The sequence below is a fragment of the Tupaia chinensis genome, unplaced genomic scaffold (assembly GCF_000334495.1).
Source record: "Tupaia chinensis unplaced genomic scaffold, TupChi_1.0 Scaffold144269_1, whole genome shotgun sequence".
Taxonomy (NCBI): Eukaryota; Metazoa; Chordata; class Mammalia; order Scandentia; family Tupaiidae; genus Tupaia; species Tupaia belangeri.
Window position 1 is genome coordinate 279,816 of NW_006204127.1, and position 16,077 is coordinate 295,892.

The 16,077-nt window shown below is 41.3% G+C and overlaps 1 protein-coding gene across 2 annotated transcripts in view; it reads left to right on the forward strand.

The window, feature by feature from the left end:
• Positions 1–16,077, forward strand: part of TRIM36 (tripartite motif containing 36) — a 38,439-nt gene that overhangs the window by 7,828 nt on the left and 14,534 nt on the right. The window contains exons 2-6 of one of the 2 annotated variants that reach the window (XM_014583383.2): positions 40–365; positions 3,197–3,343; positions 10,402–10,497; positions 14,302–14,555; positions 15,809–15,933. In XM_014583383.2, the coding sequence (XP_014438869.1) occupies positions 40–365; positions 3,197–3,343; positions 10,402–10,497; positions 14,302–14,555; positions 15,809–15,933 (948 nt within the window). Of the gene's footprint in view, positions 1–22; positions 366–3,196; positions 3,344–10,401; positions 10,498–14,301; positions 14,556–15,808; positions 15,934–16,077 lie in introns of both variants that reach the window. The other variant, XM_027767454.1, reaches the window with a different exon arrangement.

Genomic DNA, 16,077 nt, shown 5'->3' on the forward strand with positions numbered 1-16,077 from the left:
CTGCTGATGTAACTAAATGAAGACTCACTGATTACACAGGTTGGAAGCGCAGTTCATTGACCCCCAGGACAACTACTTTTCCTTGCCCTGGCTGTGAGCATGATGTGGATCTTGGAGAACGAGGGATCAACGGTCTGTTTAGAAATTTCACTTTGGAAACTATTGTCGAGAGGTACAGACAGGCAGCTAGGGCAGCCACAGCCATCATGTGTGACCTGTGTAAGCCACCACCTCAGGAGTCCACGAAAAGTTGCATGGACTGCAGTGCAAGCTATTGCAATGAATGCTTCAAAATTTATCACCCATGGGGTACTGTCAAGGCTCAGCATGAGTATGTGGGGCCAACCACTAATTTTAGACCCAAGGTAAGTATTAAGCTTGATGTTATGACAGAAGTGGTGTGTCTAGAATTAGGTAGAAAGAAAACTTCAAAAGCAGGTTTAAGAATGTGCCCAGTTTGGGGATGATTAGTATGGGTCTAAACATTCCCCACACCTTAGAAGGCAGGCGTTGTAGTTCTTTCTGTTTCAGTCTAGTGTGATACAACACAAGGAATGTTCATAATGATAGTTCTAAGTGATAGAGGAAAGTTACAACAGATATACTCTCGGAGGTTGAAATGGTTAAATTAAAATGCTTTTGTGCTTTAGTGTGATAAAGCTATAATTGCCCAAAAATATGATTGGGAAACATATTTTTCTGCTGTTTATAGTTAGCTAAAATTGTGATATGAATGAATGAGTGATTATAACCTAGTATTTTGAAGCTTGTACTATGTTGGTTGTAGACCTTAAGTGGAATATGCAAAACTTCTCAGACATTCTGGGTAACCTCTGCAATAATGAGCACACGAGCTTTATAAATTGTGGTTTGCTCTGTTGTGCAACTGAACAATTGTCACTTCTGATTTATATAGATTTTTTAGAAAGTATAATTGGTTTAAAGTTAATTTTCCTTACAATTTAGTAACTTGTATGAATATGAAAATGTATTTGTATTCTTAAGCTTACCACCTTTAATTTGTAATAGAAAAAGGGGGAAAGCTTCCAAAATATTCTCTATTTATAGATTAAAGACTGATGAGAGAGAACCAAAGAAATATGAATAGGTTATATGGACAAAATTCTTTCCCCAAGTAGTTAGGCTATTCATTATAGTAAATTCTGAAAGGGTATCTGTTATCCTATGGAGTATTTGCCTGTAACATTGAATTCCTTTGATCATATCTTGCAGAAAGCCAAACTTCTTATTTTGCTTTAAATGTAGGAATGTAGGAATTAGGATATGCTGAACAATTTGAAATCTTTCCCAGTTATTTTTCTCTTGAACCTATATTACATATTAGCTTTCTGTTTTTCATGTCTGTAAGTTATTAGATCAGTTATAATTGCTTAAGATCTAATTTGTTGAAATACTGAACACCTTTTTGATTTAATGAACATACCGACTTAAAAGAATCCTTAAGAAATCCCACCTTTCTTCCAAATGAAAAGTTACTTTATATAAAATTTCAAATGTAGCTACAATGCATGTTTACAAAGTAAATACAAAGGCTTAATCGATTCAGAAATACACATTTCTAAATTTGGTCAGTGCATTTGTAATTAATAGCAAAAAAGAAATACATCCAGAAGTTTTTCAAATAAAGTGTTCTAAGACTCTCTTAGTGACAGATTCTTATAAGGATAGTGGGGCCACAGTTTCTCATAAGTTGTTATGTTACCTCATAAAAATAGTGACCGTGGTCATTAAAAATTGTCTACACCTCTCTTTGCTGCATCTACTTCAAGAATGAAGACCATTCTCAGCAGACTGTCAACATTCCCGAAAATCTTGAGATAACTCTGAAGGGACACCGTTACTGTGAAAGGCCCCAGAGGGACCCTGTGGCGGGACTTCAGTCTCCTTGGAGAGAAAAAGAGGAGGCTCCGCTGACAAGTGGTGGGCAAACAGAGGACCTGGCTGCAGTTCGCACTGCGGTCACGTCCAGAACACGACCCAGGCCGTGACCCGGGGCTTCCGCTGCAAGACAAGGTCCTCGTATGCTTATTTCCTCTTCGGCGTCACTCTTCTTGTTGAAATCGGAATTTCTGGGGTGAAGAACACATCGGAGCTTCCAAAGCTATGAGGTGTCGCTCGTTCAGTGTCTCAAGCCCGGAAAGATGAGGTGGTCCTTGGTGGCCGTGGCACTGAACTTGCTTCAAATTCAGCTGCTGTGATACAGCAAGCCACGACGGTTAGAAATAAGGGTTTAGGGCCATTTTGATGTCTCCGTCTCTGCAAAGGGAGCAATTCAGGATGATGCCTAAGACCTGAGAGTTCGCCAGCCCCTGCACAGAGAGCCGGCTGATTCCTAAGGCCCGTACAAGACACCTTAAGGACAGCAGGAAGAGCCGACCATTGACTGAGACTTGTCCTTGCACTGACACCCTTTCCCACCTACCCGGCGAGTGAACAGGAGCAGACGGGTCTGCTGAGAGCATTACCGAGGAACAGAGCTCCCGATCAGGAATTGTTTTCTAGTTTTTCTTCACAGGAGCAAGTGGCTTGAATCTGGTTTCTGAAGGAATAGCAAGGCTTTTATCAGGCAGGAGAAATACAGCACCAGGGAACGTGGCTGTTCATCCCTGGGTGTGGGGGTCGGGGAAGACCCTGAGGCTAATTTTGCCACGGCATAGGTTTTTATTTGGTGCAGATGTGCCCTAGTCACTTGGAAGAAGACACCTGAGAAGTGCAGCAAAGATGGATAAAGCCTTATCACCAGCTGGGAGGTGTAATCTGTGCCACAGTAAACATGGTTTTTGCCATCTGATATCTCAATAATCTACCCTACTTCAGCCATATGCCATAAACCTTGACATTAAAAAAATATAATAATCCTTCCATAATCTCTTAAAAATATTGCCTACTTAGTGTTAGGACCTGTTCAGCTCAGTTAGGTATTCCACTTGAGTCTATTTGAAACTAAACTTTTTACATTTTCATCATGAGTTCAGAAGTAATATTCCCATACTTAGTTAACCATTTGAATTCTCAAATTGATATGAAGTGTTCATGTGATGTATTGAGCATTCTTATTTCCTTTTATGCTTTTATTGACTTAAAAGATGATGTTATATGGTAAATCTTTGTATTTGAGATTTTCAGATTACTTAAAACCACAACCTTAATCACACTTTTATTTTTTACTTGCAAGATCTTAATGTGCCCAGAGCATGAGACGGAGAGAATAAACATGTACTGTGAGTTGTGCAGGCGGCCAGTGTGTCACCTGTGTAAGCTGGGTGGCAATCACTCCAATCACCGTGTCACCACCATGAGCAGTGCCTACAAAACCTTAAAGGTAGGATGTGCTTATTTCCGAAACTGAACTTTGATTCTTCATAACTTTATACTTTTAAGTTTTACTTATAAATATGGTTGTTTTACTGGAATGAGTTAACAGTGGGACATGTTAGTTAATAATATCGGATTAGGGACCAGTAGATGGCATAGTGGTTAAGTGACTGGACTCCCACATGGTCAACCGTGGTTCAAGTCCCAGACCTAGTGGCTTAAAACTCATACTGGGCACGTGTAGGTGCATGCCCAAAATCCCAAGAGGAGAATGGAGGAGAAGGGATTGCAGCATAGCCATTCCCCTGGGGGTGATTTCTTCCTTTTTGTCCCTCTGTCTGTCTGGCAAGTGCACGTGCCCTATAGCAAAAATCTCTCTATAAAAATAATAAATAATAATAATATCAGGTTGTTAGCATTTCTGACTGCATGGTGGCACATGTTTAGCCTATGCCGTGCCAGTTCTAAACCCTGGGGGGGGGGCAGTATGGAGGACTCCATAGCATGACCCCAGAATGGTGCAGTTTGGTGACCTTGAGCACACATAGGAATGACATGCTTTGCAGGGCTGTAGCTGTTTTCAGACATTTCATTCTTGTTTCTTGCTTGTAGAATTACTGTAAACTTTTTTTTTTGCTTATTCTGGTAGCACCCCTAATAGCCCAAACTGAATTGCTTTCTGTCTGTTGACTTTATATGTGCTCTTTTAAAACTTTCAAATTTGATTACCAATACCACAGCTGGCAGTAGTAAAATATTAAATTTTTTGTCTCATTCTTTTTTCCTTTAAGCAATCCTTAAAGGATTTAATCCAACCATAAACTCTACCCAGTTTAATAGTTTCCTTTCTATCTTTAACAACATGTCTATATGTTTTTTGCTTTACATCTAATTGCATACTTAGAGTTCTCTCTTTGTCCTACTCCATCTTTCTTCCATCATCTTGAAGCTGTGGAGTGTGGGTATAATTGTCCATTAGAGCTCTCATCTGCGTCATTGTCAAGTCAGTTTTGATTGATTTTATTTCTTGTTACAATTTATGTTTCCCTGCTCCTTTGAATGCCTGGTAATTTTTGATAGGTGGCCAATATTGTAAATTTCACCTTTTTGGGTGATAGAATTTTTTTATTTCTACAAATATTATTGAATTTTCTTTGTGTGTGTAACTCATTTACTTGGAAACAATCTGTTCCTTTTGTATCTTTCTTTTAAGCTGTGTTAGGGCAGAGCAGCATGCATCCAGGGCTAATTTTGCCCAACTGGTAAGGTTAAACCCTTTGGTTATGGTTTCCAGTGCCCATGAATTTTGAGCTAAAGTTCGGCTGGGGGAAGCAGGTATTATTCCCAGCCTTCTGCAAGCTCCTGGAATTGTCCCCTCTGATTGTGTCCAGTTCTTCTTTCCCGGGTCTCTGTAGTTACCTTACACACAGTGGGTCAGTATTCCGCTGAATATGTAAGGGGGATCCTCTGTCCATCTCCAGCAGTTTTTCCTCTCACCTCTCTCTTAGGTGTTATGCCTCAGAAATGTGGGGCTCGCTGCATCCCAGCTCCATCTTCTCAACTCCTAGCAGACTTGGTGCCCTAGGAGTTTAGTTCTGCCCTAGGCCTTGGAAACTTCTCCAGACAGTAAGCGAAGGAAGTCATAGGTTCATCTCGGTTCTCATCTTTCAGGGAAAGATCTCTGTTTCCTGATGTCCACTGTCTTGGGAGCTAGATCAAATATTTCATTAAATTTTTCAGTTGTTGCAAGTGGGAGCAAATCCAGGCTTTGTCATGCCCCCATGGCATCCCCACACACCACGGTTTGTAATTAAATTTAACACCTTTTTGTTTTAGTTTCTTATTGGCTTGATCTAATGCAAGCTCTGCAATATTTTTTCTATTACCTGGAGTAAATCTTTGGCAATAATATACACTTAAGCTATCTTTCACATGCTTTGTTAATTTTTGTCATTTATGTTTCAGTCTTTAAAAATAGAATTCACAATGGATTTTTCAATTTATTCACTTTTTAATAAGGAAACAATTTGCCAAAAGAAACAGATTTCCTTCCTTTTAACTTTATACTTTAAGCTGTGGAAGTCTACCCGATAGAGGTTCGTAGTATCATTTATATTATTTTGGTCACTTGAGCATTGAAAAAGAGAAGCAGACATCACAAGAGGGTAACTCTTTTGGTCTTTTCACTGTTTGTTAAAACTACTGAAGCAGGGGCCAGGTTTCCCACCTGTACTTCTATTTGGTCTGGCTTCCAGTACAGGTGAACCGTGTTGTGGCATTTGGTGAATTCTGGAAACTGCTTACCCTAAAGGGCAAACTGGCCTAGATAGTTAAGGAGTGGATTAGAAGAACAGTTTCCCTTCTGGCAGTCTTTCTGCTAGCTGTCTTGTGTTGTTGTTATTTTTCTTTCTATAAAATCATCTGTTTCTGTCACTCGCCGCCCTCCCCGCTCCCCCGTCACAGAGGCATTTTCTGTTTTAGTTCATTCTGTTGCTAATAAGAAGTACCTGAGTCTAGGTGATTTGTAAGAATAGGGGTTTGTTTGTTTATTTATTTATTTGAAGAGGTTTTTGCACGTGCGTTCGCCAGAAAGACAGAGAGAGATAGAGAGACAGAAAGTGAGAAATCACCCCCTGAGGGGATGGCCACGCCTCAGTTCCTTCTCCTCCATTTTCCTCTCGGGATCTTGGGCACACATGCACACGCGCCTGGTGTGAGTCCAAGCCACCCGGTCCAGGACTAGAACCATGGTTCACTACATGGGAGTCCAGTGACATAGCCATTATGCCAACTGCTGGTCCCTATTTATTTTTAGCTCATGGGTTTGGAGGCCCCAGGTCAGGAGGCTGTATCTGGTGAGGGGTTCCTCCTAACTTGCAGTTGGCCTTCTGACCATATGCTCCATGGCAGAGAGCAGAGGGAGGCCACACGTGTCTGTGTCTCTGTGTCTCATTTCCTTATTAGTCCACCTGGATTTGTCAAGGGGCCCTACTCTGCTGTTCAGTCCTAATCTCCTCCCGAAGGTCCCACCTGTCAACACCATGGTTGGATTAAGAATTCACTCTCTTAATCCCATAGCATCTGGAACCAGATCTCAGTATGTGAATTCGGGGGGAGACATTTTCAGACCAGAGCACAGACTCCACCCTTCCCATAATCAGCCACTGCTACTGACCTCACACTTCCAGTGCTGGGAGCAGTGAGAATTCTTGCCAGCTTCATCCATGGGAAATCCAGTTTGCCATTTCCTCTGACCAGCTTGGACTGCTGGAATTCTGTTTACCCTGAACAAGGGGCTACAGTTGAGTACCCGCTGTCTCTCCCAAGCCTGGCCATATCTCAGCACATGTTTCTCTGTCTTAGGGGGGATACGGGTTTTCTGGGATTCCTCAACTTCTCACACAACTCTTCAGTTTCCTCATCAGACAGGTTGTTAGCTCTCCTTAGTTTATCTGTTCTACAACTAGTAGTTACCTGGCTGAGGAATATTTGCTGTTTTTTTCCTTATCGATTATTTCCATAAATGTCTAAGAGGGAGCTTGTTTTCCTATACTGTTATCCTGTACTGAAAATGATGGCTTTTTGATTTTAGACATGATTAACAGCTGGCACCTAGAAAAATAGAAACTGTGCAGTCCCCACCAAGCGAGGAAGTAATAGGCATCTGTGTTTTAGGGTATGTGAGAGATGATTTATACTGCTCTTGTGGTGGAAACTCTGGTCATCTTTGCTGAAAATATTCACACTTGAATGAGATGTATCATCATATACTCTTTCTTCCCAACATTTTATTCTGAATATTTTTATAGATGGAAGGGCAAAGCTGAGATTGTCTTTAAAACTGTGTACTCTAAGAGGCCAGGGACCATGCTAGTTGGGTATTTTTTTCTAGCCTGCTCAGATGCAAGGTACTTGATGTGACTGTGGAATGAGTTTCTCATCCTTTCTCGCTTTCTTCTCTCTTAGTGATTCTAATGCCTCTGTGGGTACCTTTGATCAAGGATTAAAGGAGGGAAGTGTGGCTCTCAAACTTGTGTGGGTATTAGAACCTCTGAGGCGCTTGTTAGAACCACAGATTTTGACTCCATCAAGAAGCCTGGGCCTACACACACATTTGAGGCCATTGCTTCAGAGGAAAGCTGCCGAGTGGTATGGGAGTCCGAACACTGGGACCCTGATTTATTTAAAGGATTTAAAACCAATTCCCTCATTTCATGAACTTTCTAAAGGCAGGAGCCTTGTCTTTATTTTTACATACATAAATATATATAAAATATGTGTGTGTGTATATTTAATGTAAAAAATTTACATGTATAAATATATAGAATGTAAAAATAACTTTAATAACTTTATTAACTTTATGTAAAAATAGTAATACATATTTTATTCATGCTAGAAAGCATATGTGTGCCCACTAGAGAGACAGGGAAGTACCCTTCGCAAAGTCTCCTCACACCGTCACCTCCTTTCTCAGCCCGCCCCCCTCCCGGGCTCATCAAGACTTTGGGCAAATGCATGCACCCCTGGCATGTTTTCAAGCGCCTGGGTCTCTGACCCACAATAAAAAATAGCTGCTTTAGAACTAAGCCTTTCTTCGATTGAAACAGCCGGGGCAGGGTCACTCAGAGGTAATACAGGTGGACCCACAGAGGTCTTGGCTCACGTCCTGGGACCCGCCCTCCCCAGCATACCAGAGACGCGCCAGCCTGCGATCTGTGCAGGCGACTGGGTGTGGACTGCAGTGAGGACCCTGTCGGCGAACCTAGCGCTCTCTTTCTCCAAATAAGTAAAGCTTTTTGAAAATGACCGAATTCATCTCTTCTGCTACTGTAGTTAAAACACAGTACCACTGCCTTCATCTAGTCCTTCCGTCCTGGCCTGGGCTCAGCAGGGACAGGTTGGGCTGCCGTTTTCTTGCGCTTGGTGCTCTGAGCGTGCGGAGTCGTCTCTCAGGTACCGGCTCCATGATAGCGGTCCTCTGTGAGCTTCGGTTTCCTCACCTCTCCAATGCGGCGGCCAGACTCAGAATGTTATGTCATTTCATGCTCTTAATATCCTTTATTTTTTTCTTGGTCCCATTCTGCCTTTAGTTCTCAGACACCTGTCCCTCAGCCTGCAGGACTTGTCCTGTGTGCCTTCAGCGAGCTGTCCAGGAGGCTCACCATGCCAGACTGTGGGGTGTTTTTCTGGATATGGGTCCTGCCAAAGACCATTCCCCTGACCTTTGCATACACTCTCTCACCCTACTCATGGTACAAGCTAAAAAGAGGAAATGACGTAGATGGGAAATCACTCCTTAAACTCCTAAAAAGCTAGGTCTCTGCCCTGCTTGCTTTCTTGACCCTTTCCAACGGCAGTGACTGAGAGCTGAACTCGCCAGACCTTCCACATTGGGAGGCATTTCCGAATGTTCTCACTCTTGTTTAGACTTGTATGTTATGGTTTTTCACACCGTGGTTATCTGGGGGCCTTTCTTTGTTTTGCTTTTTGTGGTTTTAGTTTTTTTTTTTTTTTTTAACTTTTATTTACTTATTTAATTTGACTAGAGAGGGACCGAGCAAGAGAGTAGAAGAGAGAGAACGTGGGAAAGCAAGCCCCCAGGCCCGGGACTTGAACCGCAGTCAGCCATGTGGGAGTCCAGCACCCTTCACTACCACACCACCTGCCAGACACATGTGGATTTAGTTTTTTAAAGGTTTTTTTCTTGTATAAGAGAAAGAAACAGACACAGACGCCCCCCCCCCCAAACACGCACACACCCATGTCTTAACACTGTGATTCACTCCAGCCTCATTGGGCATCTGTAGTGTAGGGGTTACATCTGGGCTTGACAGCCCAGCCAGCTGGGATCACAGCACACATGTGTGCTCTTAGCATGTCCAGGGAGGTCTCGAGACATGAACCTGGGGATTTGCCATATGGCCTCAGTATTGCTGAGCATTGTTTTACTGCTGTGTTTGGCCTATTTTGGTCCATTTTTATTTATTTTTTAGAGGTTTTTGCCTTAGGGAGCATGTGCTTGCTGGAGACAGTCAGTGAGGGGGAAAGTAAGAAATCACCCCCCGCCACCTCCCCCCGCAGCGGGGATGACCATACCAGAATCCCTTCTCCATTCTCCTCCCAGGATCTTGGACATGCACACACACACCCGGACTGTGGCTGACCATGTGGGAGTCCAGCGACATAACTGCTCTGCCATCTGCTGGCCCCCATTTTCAGTTTTTTAAAAATATACTTACGCTCTATTACAGAGTGTGTTTTCCGGACTAACCGAGGGATCTCATCAAAGCCTCTGATATTATTTCTGTGGAAAACTATACTAATTTCAAAATGGCTACCTTGTGAATAAGTTCCTTCATAAGCTCCGGAAGCTGCCTGTTTTTATATCTGCATTCTCATTACTCGGTAATTGTTCAGTGAATGTGGGCTTGGACAGGCAGTGAAGATGATCTCAGAAGCCCCTCATCACTGTTCCTGGGGGGTACGTGTGGGTGTGTGAGAGTAAGTGATAACATCTGGGGAAGGACTAACTGAATTGCTGCTCTTCCATTTACTATAAAGAAGCCTGGGGCGGGCAGGTGGCATGGTGGTTAAGGACGCTGGACTCTCACATGGCCGACTGTGGTTTGAGGTCGGACCTGGTGACATGCTTTCTCACTTCCTTCCTCTCTCTGTCCCTCTCTGGTCAAATTAAAATAAATAAATAAATTTAAAATTAAAATAATTCTTAACAACAACAAAAAAAGGAGCCTTTAGGGAGTTTTGGGAGTGATTATGAACCAGTAGAACTGTGCTGTTTGCATAGTCGGTATTTTTGGCTGATTTGGGTGCTACTACCTTGTTCTTTTTCCCACCCTGCTTCTCATGTCCCATGTGTCCTTGGCTCTGTGTGTTCAGGGACAGTAACTATTCACCCTAGTTAATAATGATAGTCACTATAGTCGACTTTACTCTCCGTTCATCATAGTCTTTAGAAGGGAATTAGTACTGTGTAATTAAAAGAGTACTGCCAGCCCTTGGTTAAACTTGTTACTGTCCATTTGTGTTATGAATATGTTTCAACAGGAAAAGCTTTCAAAGGATATTGATTACCTTATTGGGAAGGAGAGCCAGGTTAAGAGTCAGATTTCTGAACTGAACTTGTTAATGAAAGAAACAGAGGTAAGTGGTAAACCAGTTTGCATATTTTTTATTTATTCATCTAAACATTAATTTATTCATAAAATTCTGAGGGTGTCATATGAGCTGGGGATACAAACTTGTATTAGAGCTCACCCCTACTTTCCTATGACTGGGGAACCAACTGTGAAAAATGCATTCCCATGCCTTGTAGTCAGTGCTGTTATAGAGGTGGTGATTAAATGGCACTCACCGTAAGGAAAGAAGGGCTGACTTTTTATCTGGTAGTTAACAAGGTCTCCAAAGTAGTAGTACAACCAAATGATAGCTTTACAATTGCTGGTATCTTACAAATTAACAAATTAATTTTGAAAAATGTACTTTATGTAGGTAAGTCTAGGTTTTTAAAAAATTCCAGGTGTTCCTGAGTACATACCCTATGTATGTTCACCAGGAGACAAGTTCTAGAAAATTCATGGGTGCATTGTTTGTAAAAGCCATAAAGTGGGTACGCCCAAATGCCGTCAGCAGTTGAAGATGACTAGCAGCAAGATGAGTGGTCAACGACCACTGCAAGAGTGTAGGTCAGCCTTGTTTATTAGACAGTTTGAATTCCTGTGAAGTCAGAGGCATATATACTACGTATGGTGTTTTTAGAAAGTACATTAAAAATGAAACTAGATTATGTTAGAATTCAGGGCAGTCATTCGGAGTGGATTAGTGTCTGGAAAGGCTATATAGGGTGGCTGCTGGGATGCTGGGTCTTTAATCTTTTTTTTCTTTCTTTTTTTTTAATAAACTTTTAAAATTTTATTTTATTTTTTAGTTATAGGACATATGTGCTTGCCAGAGAGAGAGAGGGAAAGTGAGAAATCATCCACTGGGAAGATGGCCACAGTCCCTTCTCCATTCTCCTTTGGGGATTTTGACCATACACATACATGTGTCTGTTATGCTTAAGAAACTTTTTAATTTTTTTTTTTTGAGAGGTTTTTGCTATAGGGCGTGTGCGCTCGCCAGACAGACAGAGAGAGACAGAGAGATAGAAAGCGAGAAATCCCCCCCTGGTGGGGTGGGGGGGGGCGGGTGGCCACACCGCAATCCCTTCTTCTCCATTCTCCTCTTGGGATCTTGGGCACTCACGCATACGCGCCTGGCATGAGTTTTAAGCCACCAGGTCCAGGACGCGAACCGTGGTCGACTACATGGGAGTCCAGCGACATAGCCATTACACTAACTGCTGGTCCCAGAAACTTTTTAATTTTTAAATTAAATTTTTTGATGTAATCTGGATGTTCTGCTGGATACTGGCTACATTGGTATGTTTCTAAAGATTCATCAATTTTACATTTTTATGTGCATTTTTCTACTTTATATTATACTTCTAATAAAAATAGAAAAAGTACTAACATTTAAAAAATACAGTAAAAGAAGATAGATTGGATTATTTTTAAGTTGTAGATAATCCTCACTAACTTTGATGTACACATGTTTTTTTTTTTCTATTTGAAATGAAGTTGAGAGCCATTACTTCTGACCACCTAAAAGTTGTAATAAAATATAAAAATATTCTGAATAATACAAGAGTGCTATTTTTTGAAAGAGTTTTTTCCGAAAGTGTGGTGAAATGATTGGGAAACTGTGCTTTAGACCATATTTCACCATTGCCTTTGATTTTAATATTATTTCCCTGATCATCATTGCATTTACTGCCCTAAGTCAATCATTTTTTCATGTAATTTAATTTTTTTATGTTTTTGTTAGATTAAGTGACAGACTCTGTTTGATAAATAGTCTCCCAACCTAAAAGCACATTATTGCCTAGATAGCAGGTTGCTCAGGGGTTGAATCTTTGGTTATTTTAGGTTTTACCTGATTGGTCCTCTTAGTCATGTTGCCCTTTTCTTCGGAAACAAAGACAGGCCCAGCCCTGCTTTGGGCTTTTCATGCAGTTGCTTGAAAATTGAGGAACTCAAGCTACAAGTATTTATGTAGACACAGATTCTTTGGGATTCTGGATAAATTATTGATTTTTTTTTTTATACCTTTGACCTAAGCTGCATTTTTGGGCTTATCAGTGAGAATCCCGTACTCCAGAGAATTTGTCTTTATCTGGACTTTTACTCATTGATGACGTGACACTTTTTATCTGTAATTATGCTTAGCTAGAACAAGTCTTTGTACCTATGTGTGCTTGGTATTTCTGAGTATTGTTGTGGTACAGCATTGAAACGATATCACTGTGTCAACCTGTCACTGTTCTGGTTAGGAAACAGGCAAGGAAATCTGGGGGAAAAATATATTGACCAGAAGCCATTGGAAACTGCAGTGCATTTCTTTTTCTTTTTCTTTTTTTTTTTCTTTTTTTGGAGAGGTTTTTGCTATAGGGCACGTGCGCTTGCCAGACAGACAGAGACAGAGAGAGACAGAAAGCGAGAAATCACCCCCCAGGGGGATGGTCACACCACAATCCCTTCTCCTCCATTCTCCTCTGGGATCTTGGGCATGCACGCACACATGCCTGGTGTGAGTTTAAGCCACCGGGTCTGGGACTCGAATCGCAATTGACTACATGGGATCCAGCAACATAGCCATTATGCTAACTGCTGGTCCCAGGAAACTGCAGTACATTTCAGCCCTGCATTGTCAGCTTTAAGAATGCTCTTTTTGAAAAAAAAAAAAAAAAAAAGCCATAGGGGCATATATTTGCCAGGGAGAGACAGAGAAGGTGGGAGGGTAGCATAAGAAAGCATCCTCTCCTGTGGGGAATGGTCATACCACAAGCCTTTCACTTCCATTTCTCTCTCCTTTTGGGATTCTGGGTCCACACACATATGCCCAGTTTGTTTCTCAAACTGCTGGGTCCAGGACTTGAAACGTGAATTCCAGCTACTTTAATCACCATGCCACTGGCTGGCCTAAGAATGTTTGAAGACCCAGCCATTGTAATGCAATGCTGGAAGTCATATGGAAAGTAGGGACTTGGTTCCCAGGACAACCTTTTATATCCGGCCTGTGCACGTGTCTGTGGTCCTGGGTGGCTGGCTGGGAGGGAATGCTGGGGTAGGAGCACAGGTGCGCATGTGTGCACTCGGCTGTGGAGGTCAAGCCGGTATCCCAGCATGGGCTACCTCTGTGGCTCCCGTGTCATGCAGTGGCATTCTGTTGCCTGAGCCACTACATCTGGGCTCCATAAATTGTTACTGTCCCCAGTTTTCAGAAGGAAAAAACTCAGGTACAGAGATGTTAAATAATTTGCATAAGGTCACACAGCTTAATTGTAATTAAGCTATGTTAATTTGAAGAGAGGGTATACAGTTTTATATCTTAGTAAAGGATTTTTTTTGTTGTTTCAGGGCTTTGATTGACCTTTTTTAAAAAATTGAAATAGGTTAGAAAGGGCTAAAACATTCCTGATTTTGAAATGAATTCAAAATTCTGGAATTTTGTTTGGCTATTTCTTTGGTTAAACCAGTTGACTTCTGCTTCAGATCTTTTTTATACAAGTTGAAGATTGTTTTCTTATTTATTTTCCTACTAAGTTGTCTAATATTAGACTTTGAAGATTAAAAGATTAAAGAAGTACAATGTTATAAAATGACAAAATAAGTCTAAATTGTTCTTTGCTAAGTCTATTTAATACCAGACTGTTTTGAAGATCTCAGAGTCAGAGGGAAGATTTTATTATTATCATTGTTATTATTATTATTATTGGCAACACTTCAGTTTTCTTTGTTGAATTCTGAAAATTTTGTCATCTTGTAGATGAAATATAACTATGGAGAATTTTGTGAAAAGAGATTTAGATTTAACAGACGTGGTAACGCTTTGTTTGTTTCATGATAGTGTAATGGAGAGAGGGCCAAAGAAGAAGCGATTACACACTTCGAAAAGCTCTTTGAAATTCTAGAAGAGAGGAAATCATCTGTTTTGAAGGCAATCGATGCTTCTAAGAAACTAAGATTAGACAAATTTCAGACTCAAATGGAAGAATATCAGGGGCTTCTAGAAAACAACGGACTTGTAGGATATGCTCAAGAAGTGCTTAAGGAGACAGACCAGTCTTGCTTTGTACAGACGGCAAAACAACTCCACCTCAGGTACTTTCTTTTACTTGTCACTTTAGAATCTTGTGAGTAGTGTTGTTAAACGCTGCTCTGTATTTCTATTTAAACGCTCAGTGTTTTTTTTTTTTTTAATATTATTTTCTTTTTTCTTTTTTCACATTCAGTCATTGCTTATCTTTACAGCACATAAGATGAATTTTCCCAGCATGAAAACACTGTATACTGGTCCAGTCAAAGATGTTACTGTACACATTATCATCAACATATAATTTTTCCAGTTTTGTGTCTGTTAAGTGTTTCGCTTCTTTTTTCCCCTTGACTCCCTGAGTGGTGTTTTTGTTTGTTTGTTTATTTTGATTTTTTTTTTAAGAGAGATTTTTGCTATAGGGAACTTGTCTCTGGAAAGACAGAGAGTGACAGAGATAGAGAGAAAAAGAAAAATCACCCCCACAGGGAATGACCATGCCATAGTCCCTTTATTTCATTCTCTTCTTGGGATTTAGGGCATACACGCAACAGCGTCTGGGGACTCGAGCCACTGTTGGTCATGTGGGAGTCTAGCACCTTAACCACTGATGCCACCTGCTGGCCCCCCAAAATGGTTCTTAATGTCATGTTAGTGTGAAGTCTTCATTCTTATCTTTTTTTTTTTTTGGAGAGATTTTCGCTGTAGGGCACGTGTGCTTGCCAGACAGACAGAGAGACATAGAGACAGAAAGCGAGAAATCACCCCCCAGGGGGGATGGTCACACCGCAATCCCTTCTCCTCCATTCTCCTCTCGGGATCTTTGGCGCACACGCGCCCGGCGTGAGTTGTAAGCCACTGGGTCCAGGACGTGAACCGCAGTCGACTACGTGGGAGTCCAGCGACATAGCCATTACGCTAACTGCTGGTTCCCTCTTATCTTGAACATTAAGTTTACACTTGATAATTTCATTGCAGATATTTAATCTGATTTGCCTTTTTTTCTATTTTTTAAAATGTTGTTTATTAATACTGCTTATCAATAGGGAAATGCAGTTTACTTACACCCGGGCCATGGAGCAAGGGGAATATACAGTTAGTCAGTCAGTTACCTGTTCTGGATGGACTACTACACTAAAATAAGATCTTCAAAACAAAGATCAGTGGTTAGCTTCACTACCCTCCCCCAGTGACCCAGCCTGATAATTGCAGGCAGAGGCTCCTGGGCACAGTGCTGGGAACTCATGTAGGGAAGAAAACGCCACAAACCACAGAAATTTCTTAAATTGTTTTATATCAAATGTATGATGTGTGTCTGCAGAATACAGAAAGCTACGGAATCCTTGAAGAGCTTTAGACCTGCAGCTCAGACTTCGTTTGAAGATTACGTTGTCAATACATCTAAACAAACAGAACTTCTTGGAGAATTGTCCTTCTTCTGTAGTGGTAAGTAAGGCAAGACTTTGTAGGAAAAATCAAATTTGTAGACTTTCCTTGGCGTAGAGTCCCCAGATTGCATCCCAGTTGTTTTCTTTTTGTTTTTAATTTGCTAGAGGGTGCATGTGCTCTCCAGAAAGAAACGGAGACTGA